The following is an 18,306-nucleotide window of genomic DNA, read 5'->3' on the forward strand; positions in this document are numbered from 1 at the left end:
CCTGTGCTCTCTATAGCCTTGAGGGCAGAGAATTTTCCATGAATCTTTGATAAAACTGAACTGAACCTCAACCATCCTGTCCTTACATCCTTCCTGTTTTTAATTCTTGTAGTAAAACTCCTACAGGATGCTAGGCTGCTGTATTCTTCGTTCCATGGTAGACTTTGGACCATGTACTGTCTACATTCTGACAACTGCGCTTGAGTTTGGAAAACAAAAACAAAGCGTGTAATCCCCAGCGCAAATAAAAAATTCACATTTGGCATCATAAATTATTGCACGAGACCCTTATTCAGTGCACCATTTATTATATATCATATTTGCAGTAGGAGAACGTTGATTGGCTTCCACTGAGAACTGTGTGGGGCTGTTATATTTTTGTAATCTGTGTGAACCAACAGTATAACATCTATGTGAGGAAGTCCAAAAGAAGCCTTACCACTGCCTAGCCATTGCCCCTTCCAGCCTCAGAAGTCTGCGCTCTTTAATTTTAATAACATTTAGATATGAATTATTAATTTTCACTGGATTTTACTCACGGCCTTGGAGTAGAAATTGAGGAAATGTGTGTGAGCCACTGTTGGCTAAGTTATAGGGTATAATAAATCTGTAAAAACAGTTTCTCTTAACTGTATTGATCTAAAGTCGTACAAAAATATTCAACATTCGTTCTTTATTTGCACTTATTTATGTTTTATTACAAAAAATAATGAAACTACTACATTAAGTACCTTTTTTGTTTAATTCAACCTTTAATTAAACCAGAAAAGAACAAGTTACATTACATTACATTAACTGCCCAGCTGTTAGCATCATCATCCAGACTATAAAGAAACACACAAAGAATCATGTAGTGATTTAAAGGTTTTAAACAAACCAAAATACTCTGTGAGGCATTTAGGTGCTGGTAACTCTGATGAACTTATCCTGTGCACTAGAGGTAACTCTTGCTCTTCCTTTTCTTCGTCGGTCCTGATGAGCACCAGTTTCATCATCATTCAAGTTTTTGATGGTCTACTACTCATCTGAGTAACTAATTCCTCAGTAGGTTCCTCACTAATTCCTACACTAGACTGTAGTTAGTAGATAATAAAGTGTTTTAATAGTTTTACACATTTCTGCTTAGGGTGAGCAGAAATCACAAACAGTCCATATTAAACAGAACCTGGAATGAAGGTGGGATAGCAAATTCGTGTGAGTTATTTACGTAAGGAAAAGTGTTTAAAATGGATATTTAAGATCGCTAAGTAGATAGCAAGCTATTTGCATGTAATGCTGTAGCTTGAGCAGCTTGTGTGCCTTAACTTAAGACTTTACCTTAGTACAAAATATGCTGCTTTACAGGGACGTTCATGCATTTTCCAAATAGACAATGCAAAACCACATGCTGCACACATTACAAAGGCACTGTCACTTAAATTTACTAGTGTTTGTATTGTATGCACCCCTGACAGTAGTTACCACCACTATGTTGACACCCACCCTCCTCCACCATCCATAAACTAGTGCAAACAACCTATAGCAGATGTAGGCCTGAACCCTCACACATTTGTATGTTGCTGGAAGCAGTAAGCAGTAAGCTGCAGTGAGGATCTAATGGAAGACGGGATGCTCAGAAGGTAAGGAACTTTCTCTTCTTCTATCTACAGATGGTTATTTGCACACGAATGAATGGCAAATGTAAGTAAACTACAAATATATAACTGATACTATATATATATATATATATATATATATATATATATATATTATATATATATATTTTTTTTTTTTTTTTTTTTAGTTAGGTATAAAAGAAAAGGCAAAATAAGCTAAAGCTTCAGCCTATACCTTTTCTGTTTGTATTGATTGTTTAAAGGCAAGATACAGAATGTGTTTTTGGTAACACGTAACACTTTATAATAACTTTCATTCATATATTTCATCAGAATTTGAATGTTAACAAATGCTTACACATGACATTTATTTATTGGTATGGATATTCATATTAAAAATGTCAGCAAATCATTAGCTCATCAGAATTTAAACATTACTAAATCGCTAGTAAATACGGTGCCATTTCTGGATAATTTGATTATATAATATTAGTAAATTCTGTGCACTGATCGAGAGTCCATCCTCATATGTGTAAAAAAAAAAATCTGTGAATATTTCCCAATTTACTTATTTTCAGGGCGTTTCTCTGCTACCTGCTATGTGATGTCATACCACAGTGTCTCGGCACGGGTCTTCACGCTCAGAGTGAGTAAAACATTTTCTGACAACATTACAACATTAAAACATTTATAGAATGTATAGTTCTGGTAACGTTTCTAGAGCATCCCTTGTTTCACTGTTTTAATGCATAGTGTTGGGAATGTTACTTTTAATGTTTCGATAATGTTTGTATTCATCTAGGTAGCAGGAGTGTCCCTCGCTAACTGTAAAGGAGAACTCCAGGATTTTTGTTGTGGTAAAACATGATGAAGAGTACTTACCTTTGTTGAATAGCACACCTCCGCTCTTCTGCAGCTTTCTGAGATACAGTAATTTTGTGCTTTTTGTCCAGCATCCACTTTTTTTTAGCACCCACAAATTGATTTTAATGCTGTAGTTTTTTATTAGTGTTATCCTATATTCCAGCCACTTGTTGAAGCACTTGTGATGGTCTGTACTGGATGCTGGTGATCTTCAGGCCCTCAGGCGGCATTGCATTAATAAGAAGTTGTACTAATTCTGTACTGGAAATCACTGCATGGGTTTAGAAACACTTTTAGAAATCATTACTCTTTGTGAACACAAGCTGGATCACACAGAGAAGAAGTCGTATCTCAACACCGCTGTGCTTTTTACACCGCTATCCAGGATCAAAGTAGCTCAAAGTAGCTCAACACCCCATTGGTACAATCTGGAGAGCCCTGACATTTAAAACAAGGCATTAATAACTTAAAAAGTGCAGAAAAAGGATGTTAAAAACCACTGTTCACATCCTGTAGTGTAGACTAATCTACAGGCACCGTAATCTTAAAATAAATTCAGATTATCAGTACATTGATGGCGGTGCCTGAAGATGTAAACAACGTTGTAAACAGTGTTTTTTAATAAGCTTCTTGTGCACTTTTTAAGTTATTAATGCCTTGTTTTAAATGGCAGGGCTCTCTGGATTCTAGCAAGAAGGTGTGGAGCTACTTTGAGCCTGAATAACGGTGTAAAAAGCGATTTATCTGTGATTATTAGCTGTGAGAGAGCAGATCCGGGCTATTCAACAAAAGTTAATACTCTTTATCAAGTTTTACTACATCAAAAGTCAATTTAACTTAACACCAGAGTTCTCCTTTAAGAAACTCCCCTAATACCTCAAACTAACTACTTTTAACTTCATTTCCTGATCCTCTCATTTTCTCTTCTATCCCACTATTTTCCTTAAATTGATAAATTGAACCCATTTTGCTGTGCAACATGAAGATATTTCCTTGCTTATTTCTGATTGGCTCTTTGAGTAATATAAAAAAGGGACAGAATGTTTGGAAAAGTTGATTCAGATCCTGTCAGTGTGAACATAAGCGGCAGGGATATATAACACTAATTCCAGTTTAAACTTTAGACTTTCAAATGGTAATGTTTGCTAAACTGTGGTAATTTGTTGTTCGTTGTTATTGGCTTGTAAGCCTTTTGCTGCTTAACTCTTAGCATTAGCAGCTAGCTGTTTGTTAAGCGTGCTACTAACTTGGTTAGTAGCAGCTAATCTCTCCTAAGAAGACCTTTAACGCAGATTCATCACATCACTAAGTTTAACAAACTAATTCACATTCTCATTCGCTCAGAGCCTGGTGACATAATTGCGTTTTTTAGCGATATGTAGGGCATAAAAACACATAATACCTAAACTCATGGCTGCTGGCACATTTACTTTCCATTGTTGTTAAATGTGGAATATGGAGCTACACCAGCGTTCTATTCCTCCCTTAACGCCTCCCTTAACAATTATTTTTGTCCCGCTCCTAAAAATAAAAGGAAGTCTTAGCATATAAACTTTAAGCAAGATACTAATTAGGTTAGTAGCAGCTAATCTTAATTTGATACCCCTCTGCATGTGTTTTTTATGAATGTTTCATTCAATAAATTAATATACACTGTAGAAAACAATATAATGTGTTGTTTTCTGTTGAAGACACATGCAACAATTTTATTTCTTTACATCATACATACATTTTAGCCAGTGTCATTAGCTCTGGCTTTAAGAATATGACTATTAACATGCAAACCCAAGCAAAGCAGTCTATAACCGGGGCTAATAAGAAATTTTCGAATAATGTTGTAATGAAAACCACTGTTAATAACATTTTTGGAACATTATTCCTGTAAAGTCACAGGCTAACCTTCTGAAACCTTTTTAAAATATTGTTAAACATTCTTAGAACGTTCTCTGTTAGCTGAGCTATCACTGCTCATCTTCTCCTGCTGCTATCTCTAAGGATGAGCCGGGTGATGAGCAGACTCCTGACCTCAGTAGTGTGGACTCGACAGTCAGCAGGGGAGCAGCTTTACAAACACACTGATTACACTGTCCACACATCACCATGTGTACACACCACACACACACACTATACACACATAACGCACACACTGAATTCACAGAATGAAAGAATGGGAAAAAAAAAACTTGAAAAAGACCTGAAGACTAAGTACATAGTGGTGTCAATATCAGTGCATTACATCAGTGTTATTAAACTTTTATTACTATTAATGATTTTCTTAATAATCTCAATTCATATTTTTTTCATGTCTAGTTGTGGTCTACTCTCTAGTATGAATGAATGCAATGTGAGCTGTTTTTTGTATGTATAAAAAAAAAGTGCTCAGGTGTTTCTATTTAGCCCTGCTTTATTTCACTGAATGAGAGGTCTCTAAGAATATTCATACATGAAAAACATATGATTGGCTAACCGTTTCTTTGATTTTACCAAATTGAAAACCTCTGAAATATACTCAAGAGGGAGACGGATGATCACAAGCCATTATTTCCTGCAAATAAATGCTCTAAATGACAATATTTCTATTTGTAATTTGGGAGAAATGTTATTCGCAGTTTATAGAATAAAACAACAATGTTCATTTTACTCAAATATACACCTATAAATAGCAAAATCAGAGAAACTGATTAAGAAACTTTATATATATAGGGGCCATGAACTCATGGGTTGACGTCGACACCCTAACATCTCTCTGATCAACTCGTATTTCTGAGGGTTTTCTTTTTTTTACTAGCTACTGCAGACAGTGGAGGTTGAGGAAGAGTTTAATGTGCAGCATCATATATAACTCAGAGAAACCTATAGTATTTAACAAAGAACAAGAAAAAGTGGATATTAACAGAAAGACACCTTTAATCCAGATTAATCACATCACCAAGTTGAAATAATGATCATTTTGCTCAGAACCTGGTGACATATTTGCATTTTTTTTAGCAGTATGTAGGGATGTTAACACATCATAGTGAGTTTGGGACTCATGGCTGCTGGCACATTTACTTTCCATTGTTGTTAAATGTGGAATATGGAGCTACACCAGCGTTCAGTTCCTCCCTTAACGCCTCCCTGAACAATTATTTTTGTCCCGGTTCTAAAAATAAAAGAAGGTACTAGCATACAAACGTTTTAATTCTAAAAACACCATTCTGAATTTAATTTAGTTTTGAATGATTATTAATTTACATTGGCTGACCAGTTTACTGCATGAAAATGAATGTTAACCCTTGTGTACTTTATCCCCAGCTGTACCTGTTTCCATCCAAACACTCCAAAACACCTGTCCTCAGACCACAGTCGGAGGAACCACCTTCCCAGGTAACTCACATAACTCAAACATCTCTTAGATTAATATATCATTTAAATATAGTACCTTATGTAACTAATATAATACAAATAAATGCCTAAAGTTATCCAAAAGCAGTGTGTGAGACTGGTGGAGGTGAACATGATGCCAAGATGCATGAAACCTGTGATTAAAAACCAACCAGAGTTATTCCACCAAATATTGATTATTTCTGAACTCTTAAAACTTTATGAATATGAACTTGTTTTCTTTGCATTATTTGAGGTCTGAAAGCTCTGCATCTTTTTTCTGTTATTTCAGCTATTTCTCATTTTCTGTAAATAAATGCTCTAAATGAGAATATTTTTATTTGGAATTTGGGAGAAATGTTGTCTGTAGTTTATAGAATAAAACAACAATGTTCACTTTACTCAAACATAAACCTATAAATAGCAAAATCAGACTAAATACGAGATTAAAGTCAATTTTGACATGGATTTTTAGTTTTACTGTCCATGTCTGCACTGTTGTTTTAAGTAAGTAAGTGTTACATTTTGCATTGATGTATTATATTAATTGTACACAATATATTACACAAATAAACACAATAAAAAAGAGAGTTCTACAAGGGAGCATGGTTTTAAGGAGGGACGCATTTTTGGGACACAGCCCATTTTTCCACGTACAAACCCCCCACCCCACCCATTACCCTCCACCCACTACAGGTACTGTACACGCGCTCTGAACGCTGCAAGTAACAAACAACACCGACAAAATGAAACAAAAGAGAGAAAAAATACCTGGCTGAGGTGTTAATTAAGGTAGCACCTGAACAAGCCATGCCAACACGTGTAAGTAGCTGCTATTTAATTCACTTAAACACACTTTATTATCTTCAGTAAATCACATTAAATTTTTAGTATACTTGTTTGTTTATTCTATAAACTACAGAAAACATTTCTCCCAAATTGCAAATAAAAATATTGTCATTTAGAGCATTTATTTACAGAAAATGAGAAATGACAAGTTCATATTCATAAAGTTCAGAAATAGTTCATAAAGAGTTCAGAAATCAATATTTGGTGGAATAACCCTGTTTTTTAATCACAGTTTTAATTTCATGCATCTTGGCATCATGTTCTCCTCCACCAGTCTTACACACTGCTTTTGGATAACTTTATGCTGCTTTACTCCTGGTGCAAAAATTCAAGCAGTTCAGTTTGGTGGTTTGATGGTTTGTGATCATCCATCTTCCTCTTGATTATATTCCAGAGATTTTCAATTTGGTAAAATCAAAGAAACTCATAATTTTTAAGTGTTCTCTTATTTTTTTTTCCAGTGTTGTTTTCTGGTTTAATCTGATCCTGTCTCTGATCTGCTGCAGGGTTTTATATAATGGCTCAGTTCCAGATCGCAGAGCTGGCTCGGAGAGGAACTGTTAAAAGAGTACCCGGACCGACCCGTCAGAAACCGGCTTACAGAATTGGACCCGAGTTCAACTTCAGAATCAACACCAGGTCAGAATAACAGAAAACCTGCATTTTAACATGATGATTTATGATAAATGAAGGTGTGGCTCCATCTAGTGGGTGCTGAGTGTAGTCTCCCTGTCCATGGTACTGAAGATAAACAGCACTGACATTTTTAATGTGTAGAGTACCAGTCAAAAGTTTGGACCGGCCTTAAATTCAGTTTTTTTTTTTTTTTTAAATGCTCTGCATTGTCGATTAATACTAAAGTCATCAAACTATGTTAAACCAACAAAAATATGTATTATATTTTACATTCTTTAAAGGCAGCTTGGCTGGATTTTCTCAGTCAGCTTTATGAAGTAGAGTCTCCTGGAATTCAGGCTTTCAGTTAACAGCTGTGCTGAACTCATCAAGAGTTAATTACTTGAATTTCTTGTCTCTTAATGTTAAGGTTTGAGAGCATCAGTTAAAGTAAAGTAGTGAAGAGGTAGAGTTACAGGTATACAGTGAATAGTGAATATTTCATTTTATCTCCCTTTAAACATACAAGTATATACTATTATTTTAATTGACACCACTAATATACATATAACTGCATTTTACATTTTCTACATTCATTCTTTTATTTTTATTCAAATATCCGCTATGAAAAAAATTGCGTCTGAAAAAACCCCCAAATGTGATTAATTGCAGTTAACCCTCTTGTTATGTTATGGGGTGAATTTGAGCCGTTTCAAAGTTTTAAGATCTAGGAAAAATAGTTAAGTATTTTTTTCAGTATAAAACTTCTTCTGCTTGCCTTAATACTGTAAAATGTATTTTTTGAGGCTCAATTTAATAGTGTAGTTGATCAAACAGAGATGAGATGAGTGCTGAGAATTTTGTTGTGATTAATCAGATTAAATTTTTTAATCGATTGACACCACTCAAAAGGTGTAACTGATATTCGTACAGAATTTTTAAAGCTATAATTTTTATGGTTTAATAATTCAGGTGTATAAAATTACATTACAAAAACAGCTTTACTGCTCTAGTGGGTGGAGCGACTGTCTAACTGCCAGCTTATCATTTCACTCAGGAGATCATAGGATCAAATCCCATTCAGCACCACTATGGCCCACTATGTGATACAGCTCCAAAAAGTGATAATAAAGAGATAAAAAGTTGCCTTTGACAGATATATCAGCAGAATAACTATTTAAAATAGGTAAAATTACAGATTTTATTTTTAAATCAAAGAATGCTTTTCATAGTTAATGGTTAGTTGTATTAAAATGACCTGCTAAAAGCTGTTAAAACAGATAATTTAAGGAGCATTTTAAATTTCTACGGATTTTCTTTTCTGAAAACTCACATGGTTGTTTTTTTTTTTTCCCAAAAAGAAACTGTGTATAGTGAAATGTATTTTTTTAAGCTCAATTCAGTAGTATTGTTGATCAAACCGAGATGAGTTTCCCACTATGTGATACAGCTCACACTGTAAAAAGTGAGAATAAAGAGATAAAAAGTTTTCTAACAGTTATAAAACTGCTTTTGACAGATATATCAGCAGAAGAACTATTTAAAATAGGTAAAATTACATTTATTTTTAAGTTGTGATTAATCTGATAAAAATTTTTAATCGATTGACACCACTAAAAAAAGAGTAACTGATATTTGTACAGATTTTTTAATGCTATAATTTAATGGTTTAATATCTCAGGTCTGCGTACGCTATGGGACTGCCGGAGCAGTTTCGGTTCGAGGCGGTGTTCCGGATGGACGGGAACACGGCTGGTAAAGTCTGGAATATTTGGCAGATGCAGGATCTGAGCGGTAGGGAGCAGCTGGCGGTGCGGCTGAACGGACCGGCGCTGGCTCTGGAGTTCTCCTACATCACGGCGGAGAACCGGCCAATGACGGCTCTGTTCCCGTACCTGCCGCACCTCTTTAACACCCGCTGGCATCAGCTGGCACTGGTGGTGAGGAGGAGCTCGGTGTCTCTTATACTGGACTGTCTACCCGTCGACTCCCAGCAGCTGCCGGCCAGAGCGCCCGCCAACCTGGACGGCTTCACCCACATCGGCAAACTCAAGGATAATCCGGCGGTTTCAGTTCCGGTAAGCAGCTGAGATGTTTCTGTGGTGGTCCAGCGGTCTAAACCTCTGCCACTATTAGCAAGAGGTCGCAGGTTCGAACTCCCGCTCATTCAGCTTTGCCATCAAGCTGCTGCCGGCGTTCAGAGGGAGCACAATTGGCCCTGCTCCCTCTGGGTGGGTAGATGGCGCTCTCTCCCCACATCACTCTTAGGGTGATGTCTGCAGCACAGGGCGTCTGTGAGCTGATGTATCAGAACCGAGTCGCTGCACTTTTCTCTGATCGTTAGCGCTGTGATGCTGCTCGGCAATGCTGCATCAGCAGCAGCTTGAACAGAAGCGGTGTAATAAGGGGAGTCCTAGTAAGTGGGTTGGATAATTGGCTGTGCTAAATTGGGGAGAAAATGGGAAAAATTAGAACAAAAAAAACAAACAAAAAAAACATATTTGCTTGCCTAAAAAGCAATTAGAAATACACAAGAGAAAACAAGAAATTTCACTTAATAATAAATGATCAGTGTGTTTAATTTTTAAATTCACAACATACATTTCCAAATAGAAATAAATAAAACACAAAATAGACAAACACCACAAGTAATAATTAAATAATTAATAATTATATATATTTTTTTTATTATTTCAACTTAGGATTTATTTTAAGCATCAAAAATATAGGGCTTTAATCAATAAAAACGGCATAAACAGTGGCTCTATGTTGTGCATCTTAGCTTCTGAACAGCAGAGAGGACAGGGGATGTAATCGATCAATTTTTAAATCGAGTAACTCAAATTACTCTGGAAGCCAAACTGGGTCCCAAAAACATCATACATGACTCAATGTTGGCGAGGATGGCTATCAACAATGTAAAGTTCTTGCTGGAAACCTTCTAATGCAAATATGCATTTAAATAACATAACGTTTCAGTAAAATTAACCCAAAAAGTGTAATCAGTCACTGTGTAATTTTAAATCATACCTTAAATTGACGCAGATTGACGCAGATATGTTAATGTGAGTTAAGAGATATTTGGACCAAACTTGGTTGAGTTAACTCAAAAAAATCCCCCATTATTGGTAACTGTATCATTTTACATTACACCTTCTAATGTCTATATGCTTTCTATTATCACAGAAATCCATTTTAATATGAGTTAGGAGATATTTGGACCAAACTGAGTTAAGTTAACTCAAAAAATCCTCCATAATCAGTTACTGTATCATTTTAAATCAGACATTATAATATAGAGATGCTTCAAATTAACACAGATAACCATTTTAATGTGAGTTAATAAATCTTAGATTAAGTTTGAATTTTGAGTTAACTCATAACTCAAATGAGTTGTCACAGAAATCCATTTTATTGTGAGTCAAGAGATATTTGGACCAAACTGGGTTGAGTTACCTCAAAAAATGCTTTGTAATCTGTTACTCTATTCTTTTAAATTGGACTGACTTTAATTTTTATAGAGTGGGCAGTTCTTTAAAGAATTACTGCTGTAATTTTATTGTGTTTTTATACACAGAAATATAGGGAATACCAGTTTCGAATGAAGACAACTAACACTTTTCACAGTTTGGAGTTTTAAGAGCAGCAGATTCACTAAAATAAGTTGAGTTAACTTAGAAACCACTCTGTACTGATATTGTAAATCAGGTACTACATGATTTTAAAGTAGTCTGACTTAATTTTTTAGTGAATTTAAGTATTTATACTGAACAAAATGAGCTGTTTTTAAGGCCTCAGTCTGAAGAAACTTTCTGAGAGTTGTTTGACAATCCCAGACTGGTGTTACAATACCGCTGGGAAAGGAATCTGAGCAGCGCCGGACACATTTCTACACATACGTGAGAACTCTTACACTTACACTGAGACTCTACTGCAGTCACTGCACTGATCTCAAAAGCCTGGTTTTACACTAAAAATGTTAAGGGTCCATATCTAATATTCCAAAATCTACTTATATAACTCTGAGATATTCACTATTAATTCAGTTTCTATAAAAGAAGCAAAATAAACTCTTTTTGATGTCACAAAAGCTAAGAATTAAAAACAGGCTGTTTTAGTTACTGCGCCTTTAAGACTTGAGATTTGATTTATTCAAATGATTCCTTTTTTCTGATTGGCTACCCTACTTTGTGCTACAAACTCAATATAACTTTAATGCAAGTGGGAGGAGCTAAAATGCTTTCTATGAAATAGATGGATTTCTAAGTGCCCTATGTATTCACATGTTCTAATGAACATTTAATATTCAGGTATTTTAAGTTGCACCCATTTCTGCTGACAAACATGTGCAAATACACTGTATAAAAGAAGTATTGCCAATAAAATAGGAATCTCAGGCAGCTTTACTTATTTTTTTAAGGTTTCTCTACTGAAGATGGTTACAAAACTCATGTGACATTTAAAAAGCATGTTTAATAGCAAGTCCACTAATTCCTAAAAAAATCACTATACGGTATATGTTTCTAAAACACGCAAACCTATTTTTATCTTTTCAAGAAGACCCAAACCTGAAATTGCTAAAATGTATTACCATGCAATTTATTAAACAAATAGATAAATGATGAAACAAGTGATTTAGTGTTAGTAATAACAGTGTTGTTAATAAATGCTGTATCTGTTGTTTCAGTTTGAGCTGCAGTCCATGCTGATTTACTGCGATGCATCGACTCCACAGAGAGACGCCTGCGGAGATTTACCCGCCAGCAGATCGGTAAGAGTTCAGCTCAGGTTTAATGCACTGTTTTCTAAACCCTGTCCTTAATAGAGGTTATTTACTGCGTGGTAGATCTAATGAGTGGGTGGGATAATTGGCCTTTCAGTTTAGGAAGACAATTAGATATTTAATAATAAGATTTTGGATAAAACTCAAGAAGGTTGGAAAAAACACTGGAAGTTCACATAAAACACAGGAAGTTTTGGATTCTGTAGTTAGAAGATACTGGATAAAACAGGAGATTTTGAATACAACTCAAAAGATTTTGGATAAAACTCAAGATGTTTTAAACTTAGGAGATTTTAGGTAAAATACAAAAAAAAAGATAAAATTTGGGACATTTTGTATAAAACTAAAAATGTTTTTGATAAAATTCAGAAAATTATGGATAAAACTCAGGAAGATTTGGATAAAAATATTTAATATAAAACAAAGAAAGTTTTAGATACAACTTTGAAAGTTGTGGATAAAACTCAGGAGATTTTAGATAAAACTCAGGAAGTTTTGGATAAAACCTGGGATGTTTTAGATAAAATTTAGGAAATTTTGAATAAAACTCAGGACGTTTTAGATAAAACTCGAGATTTTGGATAAAATTTAGGAAGTCTTGGATAAAACTCAGAAAGCTTTAGATAAAATTTAGAAGATTTTAGTTAAAACTTAGAAAGTTTTAGATAAAACTCAGGGTATTTTGGATAGAACTAAAATGTTTTTAATACTCATTTTGGATAAAATAGATTTTTTTTTTCATAAAACTCAGGAAGTTTTAGATATTTTAGATAAAAAAACAAGGTGTTTTACATAAAACTCAGGAGATTTTGTATAAAACGTAGAAAGTTTCAGATAAACGCAGGAAATTGTGGATAAAAAAGAAGATTTGGGGTAAAACTCAAGAGGTTTTAGATAAAACAGGAGATTTTGTGTAAAATTATGAATAAAACAAAGGAAGTTTTAGATACAGTTTAGAAAGTTTTGGATAAAACTCAGGAGATGTAGGATAAGGGGTTTGGATCTAGTCCGTGTGAATGTGGAAGGAATGTCGAGACCCCTGGTTAAGATCCCTGTGGAATGGAATATGTTCTAACTCACCTAAGAAAACCATTGAACCCCCTCCTGTCTACCCCAATACTCACTCAAGGGATTGGATTTGGAACACGCCCCCTGGCCCCTCCTCCTGTCCTCCAGGCTCCTCCCCCTGGTGCATATGCATGCGGGCTGCGTGGTTATGGTGGCACTGGTGTTTTAGTTAGTTGAGCTGGGGGACTGGCTGGATTGGGTGGTCTGGTCTGGACTGGTGTGGTCAGGGGGTCCGGCTGAATCCTGATACTGGTGAGAGTGGTGTGTAGTGGGGGGAGATGATGGCTCGGGGGCCGGTGCTGCTGCTGGTTCTGCTGGGCTTGGTGGCGGTCCAGATTTCAGCTCAGGTACAGTTCTGATCTTCTTTATCTTCTTCTTTATCTCCTGTGTGTGTTACAGATAGAGGAGGCGGAGTTTGAGGTGAGTCTGATGATGTTTTTGATGTTTATTGTGTTTTTAGAGCATTTATTTACAGAAATAACAAAAAAGATGCAGAGCTTTCAGACCTCAAACAATGCAAAGAAAACTTTTTTAAGAGTTTTAAGAGTTCAGAAATCAATATTTGGTGGAATAACCCAGGTGGTTTTTAATCACAGTTTTTATGCATCTTGGCATCATGTTCTCCTCCACCAGTCTTTCACACTGCTTTTGGATAACTTTATGCTGCTTTACTTCTGGTGCAAAAATTCAAGCAGTTCAGTTTGGTAGTTTGATGGTTTGTGATCATCCATCTTCCTCTTGATTATATTCCAGAGGATTTCAATTTTGTAAATCAAAGAAACTCATCATTTTTAAGTGCTCTCTTATTTTTTTGTCTTTAAAGGAGTTGAGTAATGTACATCCTCCTGAAAAAATTAGGTTAAAACCTGCTGTTGGTGATAACTGGCTGATTAGAGATGGTCTAAGCTGATGTTTGATAGCCCTAATGAAAAAAGCGAAATCAGTATAGATAGTTTTTTTGACCAATAGGATCAAAATTAAATGTAAAATTCATTATGCTGATTAAGAGCCATTCTTTCCACTTGGTTTAGCCCTTGGTTTTAGCTTGAGTTTGATGGTTTAAACCCACCTAACTAAACTATTTTAGATTAACCAGAATTACAAAGCGCATGGTTGACCACCATGACATCCCCTATGCTGGTCAAGAGTTGGTTAAACATCTAGCTTAACAGTGTAGGGTGTGTTTCTTTTTTATGGGTTTGAGTTGGTCTACAATCATGATTAATCTGACCAATCTAAACAGCCAAAAATATATATATTTATGACCAGCAAGACCAACATTATGGTTGGCCTGCTTGGGTTTTAAGTGGCGTTCCATTATGAAAGTTATGCCAATTTTTTTTTTTATTTGATGGTACAGCTTCAATGTCTACCAGCGTAACCAACCTGACCAAGCCCCTTAACCACCAAAAAGCAGCTTAGACCATCTAAAACCAGCAACCAGACCAGTTAGTTGGTTAGCTGCCTTCAAACTCAATCAGTTTGACCATCTTAAGCTATCTAGCTGCAGTGGATATTCAGATTTTTATGCAGAATAGTTTTATAATAACTGAGTCGGTTCTGACTTTTTAGATAAAACTCAGGAAATTTTAGATAAAATTCATGTTTTTAATAAAACTTTTTGATAAAAACTCAGGAAGTTTTGGATAATACTCAGGACATTTGAGATAGAAATATTTAATAACATTTATGATGCTTTAAATAAAAAAAAATACTTTTTTTAATAAAAAGTTTAGAAAGCAGGATGTTTTGGATAAATCCCAAATGTTTAGATAAAACTCAGGTTGTTTTGGATAAAACCTAGGAAATTTAAATAAAACTCATGAAGCTTTAGAAAAACTTGGAGGGAGCTAGCCTAGCCTAGCTTGGTTATTTTAGCTATGTTGTTAAGCATAGTCAGGCCCAGCTAACAGAGAACATTCTGAGAACATTTATAGCGATGTTTTGAAATGGTTCCAGAAAGGTTAGCCTGTAACATTACATAAATAATGCTTTAAGAACATTATGAAAACATGTAGCGCAAAAATGGTTTGCCTCACAGCGTTATTAGAACGTTTCTCAACACAGTGTTCCCAGCAAACGTTATGGAAACATTTAGACTAAAACATTGACTCAAGTGGTGTAGCAGCATTAAATGTTTTCAGAACGTCCAGTAAACATGAATATTAAACATTTACAGAACATCCAGAAAAACAATATCCAGAAATCTTGACATATTAAACGTTTCCAGAACTTTCAGAAAACATGACATATTAAACGTTTCAAGAACATCCAGAAAACATTACATATTAAATATTTCCAGTACATCCAGAAGAAGAACATCAAGAAAACATGACATTTTTAACATTTCCAGAACATCCAGAAGAACATCCAAAACATGACATATTAAACGTTCCCAGAACATCCAGAAGAACAACATCCAGAAAACCTGACTCATTAAACGTTTCCAGAACATCCAGAAAACGTGACATTTTAAACATTTCCAGAACATCCAGAAGAACATCAAAAAAACATGACATATTAAACGTTCCCAGAACATCCAAAAGAACAACATCCAGAAAACATCCAGAAAACCTGACTCATTAAACGTTTCCAGAACATCCAGAAAACCTGACATATTAAACATTTCCAAAACATCAAGAAAACATGACATATTAAACGTTCCCAGAACATCCAGAAGAACAACATCCAGAAAACGTGACATTTAAACCGTTTCCAGAACATCCAGAAGAACATCCAGAAAACGTGACATATTAAACGTTCCCAGAACATCCAGAAAACATGACATTAAATGTTTCCAGAACATCCAGAAGAACATCCAGAAAACATGACATATTAAAGGTTTTTTAGAACATCCAGAAGAAGAAAATCCAGAAATCTTGACATATTAAACATTCTATTAACCAAAAATTGTTAGTTTGGGACTTTGGGCCTTGCCTATCAGATTATTCTTTTGTTTGGGTTTAATAGAAAAGCTATATATAGACAATATAGTCAAATGAGCTGTTTTTGGTAAATCTGATTGGTCGGTTGGGTCATAATTGGTCAGTTAGTTTTGCCAGTAGACCATCATATATAGAGCTAATCCAATTATACAGTGTTACTACAGGCTGGAGCAGCTGTAGTTTGTTTTACAGTAGAGTATCTGAGATGGTTCTGACTCACCTGTCCGACTCCAGGTTATGTAACAGCAGGTGAGTTCTCCATCAGCACTCAGTAACCCCCCTAGTTCTGCTGCTTCTTTACAGAGGAACGGAGCACCAGCTGGACCACCAGGACCCGCCGGAGTGCCGGGGATCGATGGGATTTCTGTAAGTTCATCTTTCTGTAATTATCTTATATAATATATACAGTAATTAACCTGGAGGCCACGCCCACTTTTAATTATTAATTAGCACCTGGCTGAATTACATCACCAGAGTTGTGATTGATGTTGTTTCAGGGGGATCGAGGTGAGGATGGAGAGGACGGCTCGGCGGTGAGTATCTACAACATCTCAACACTGAAGTTTATACTGTCATAATTACATTTATTTCATTTATATATTTATATACAGTAGTTTTTGTATCATTTCTAGAAATGTTTAATATTAATAATCTTGAGTCTTTATATTACTATAAAACTACGTTTATAAATCATTAGGTAACTATAAATGAATAATCAGCTACCAGTAATTACTGCCTACTATAAATCTTTTAGTAACTACTAATTACTAATTACAGTAGCTAATAAGGATTCAGTACCTAAATACTAAAAATGGCTCAGTAGCTACTAGGTAGTCAGTAATTATTAATTATTTCGTAACTACTATATATGATTTAAAACTACTAATTACTAACTACTATAAATTACTAATGATAATTTAACCATTATTTATTCAGTATCCACTATGTAACTACTCTAAATTGTTCAGAATTAATAATTACTGAATTCTATTAGTACATAGGATTAATTGGTATTCAGTATCTACTATAAATTGTATATTAATGACCAATTAAATACAGTGACGTATTCTGTACTCACAATTCAATACTATTAATCATTTGGTACTTAATTAGTATATTTATTTTGTATCTATTAAAACATTTTAAGTAACTATGAAATATTTTGTAATATTATGTTATACATTAACTGCTAACAATTCAGTACTATTGAGTATTCAGTACTAATTAACAATTATGTATTAAGTATTTACTATATATTATGTAGTTATTCAGTACTAATTTACTAGTAATTACTCAATATATATTTATTGTCCAATACCATCAAATATTTAGTACTAGTTTTCTATAAAAGGTCCAATATCAAATATAATTTTTTTAGTATATAGTGTGCATTATTCAGTATGTACTATACATGATTAATTATTAATTATGTAGTATTTACTATAAATTGTTCAGTATGTGGTATAAATTTAGTATATATTGTGAATTATTTAGTATGCACTATAGATTATTTATTAAATGCTGATTGTTTATTAGGTACTAACTATTAGGTACCCAGTACTATGAATTATTAAGTATATAGTATTAATTATTCAGTATCTAATATGACTTCTTTTCTTACAATTCAATACTACCAATAATTCAGTACTAATTTACTATTACTTATTCAGTATTTATTGTCCAGTACTATTAATTATTTATTTTTTATATTAGAGCTAACGAGGAGGAGAAAATACGATCTGATTGGTTATAAACTACTGTAATAGTTCTATTACTGCTCTGTTTGTAACTGAGCTACATCGTTGCTATGTTACCTGTATGTGTAATACATAGAGAGCTTTGGTTACAGTGCATTACTGGCTGATAATGGTACTCATAGAACACCTCTCAGCCAATCACATTGCAGTTTTGGAACTAACTGTTGTATAATATAAAGTAACTCACACACTGTACTCTGGTTGGTTCTGAAGGGACCGGATGGCGACGCTGGAAAGCCCGGTTCTGCAGGACTTCCCGGGCTGCCTGGAGCTGATGTAAGTGCAGCTGATCTCCTCTGAGCATTACTCTGATTACTGTTTATACTGTTATTTAATCAGCGTATAATGAGAGGGACTTAAGGGGGGGTGTTTTATATTAGTGGGGGCTGGTGGTTCTCTGTAAACGAGCCAAAAATGCAGGGAATTTGTGGCGCTGGACTGAAGTTCTGAAGCTGGGAAGAGCTTCC

At 34.7% G+C, this 18,306-nt stretch overlaps 1 protein-coding gene across 3 annotated transcripts in view; it reads left to right on the forward strand.

Annotated features, from left to right (window-relative positions):
• The first annotated feature begins 1,359 nt into the window (after positions 1 to 1,359).
• col9a1b (collagen, type IX, alpha 1b) overlaps positions 1,360 to 18,306 on the forward strand; it is a 46,953-nt gene continuing 30,006 nt past the window's right edge. The window contains exons 1-10 of one of the 3 annotated variants that reach the window (XM_049472168.1): positions 1,360 to 1,619; positions 2,174 to 2,241; positions 5,754 to 5,825; positions 7,178 to 7,310; positions 8,968 to 9,364; positions 11,974 to 12,057; positions 13,537 to 13,557; positions 16,386 to 16,448; positions 16,580 to 16,615; positions 18,053 to 18,115. In XM_049472168.1, the coding sequence (XP_049328125.1) occupies positions 1,597 to 1,619; positions 2,174 to 2,241; positions 5,754 to 5,825; positions 7,178 to 7,310; positions 8,968 to 9,364; positions 11,974 to 12,057; positions 13,537 to 13,557; positions 16,386 to 16,448; positions 16,580 to 16,615; positions 18,053 to 18,115 (960 nt within the window). In that variant the 5' untranslated portion in view covers positions 1,360 to 1,596. Of the gene's footprint in view, positions 1,620 to 2,173; positions 2,242 to 5,753; positions 5,826 to 7,177; positions 7,311 to 8,967; positions 9,365 to 11,973; positions 12,058 to 13,298; positions 13,485 to 13,536; positions 13,558 to 16,385; positions 16,449 to 16,579; positions 16,616 to 18,052; positions 18,116 to 18,306 lie in introns of those variants that run through there. The other 2 variants (XM_022682071.2, XM_015606871.3) reach the window with 2 other exon arrangements.

This window comes from Astyanax mexicanus, chromosome 25 (assembly GCF_023375975.1).
Source record: "Astyanax mexicanus isolate ESR-SI-001 chromosome 25, AstMex3_surface, whole genome shotgun sequence".
Classification (NCBI taxonomy): domain Eukaryota; kingdom Metazoa; phylum Chordata; class Actinopteri; order Characiformes; family Acestrorhamphidae; genus Astyanax; species Astyanax mexicanus.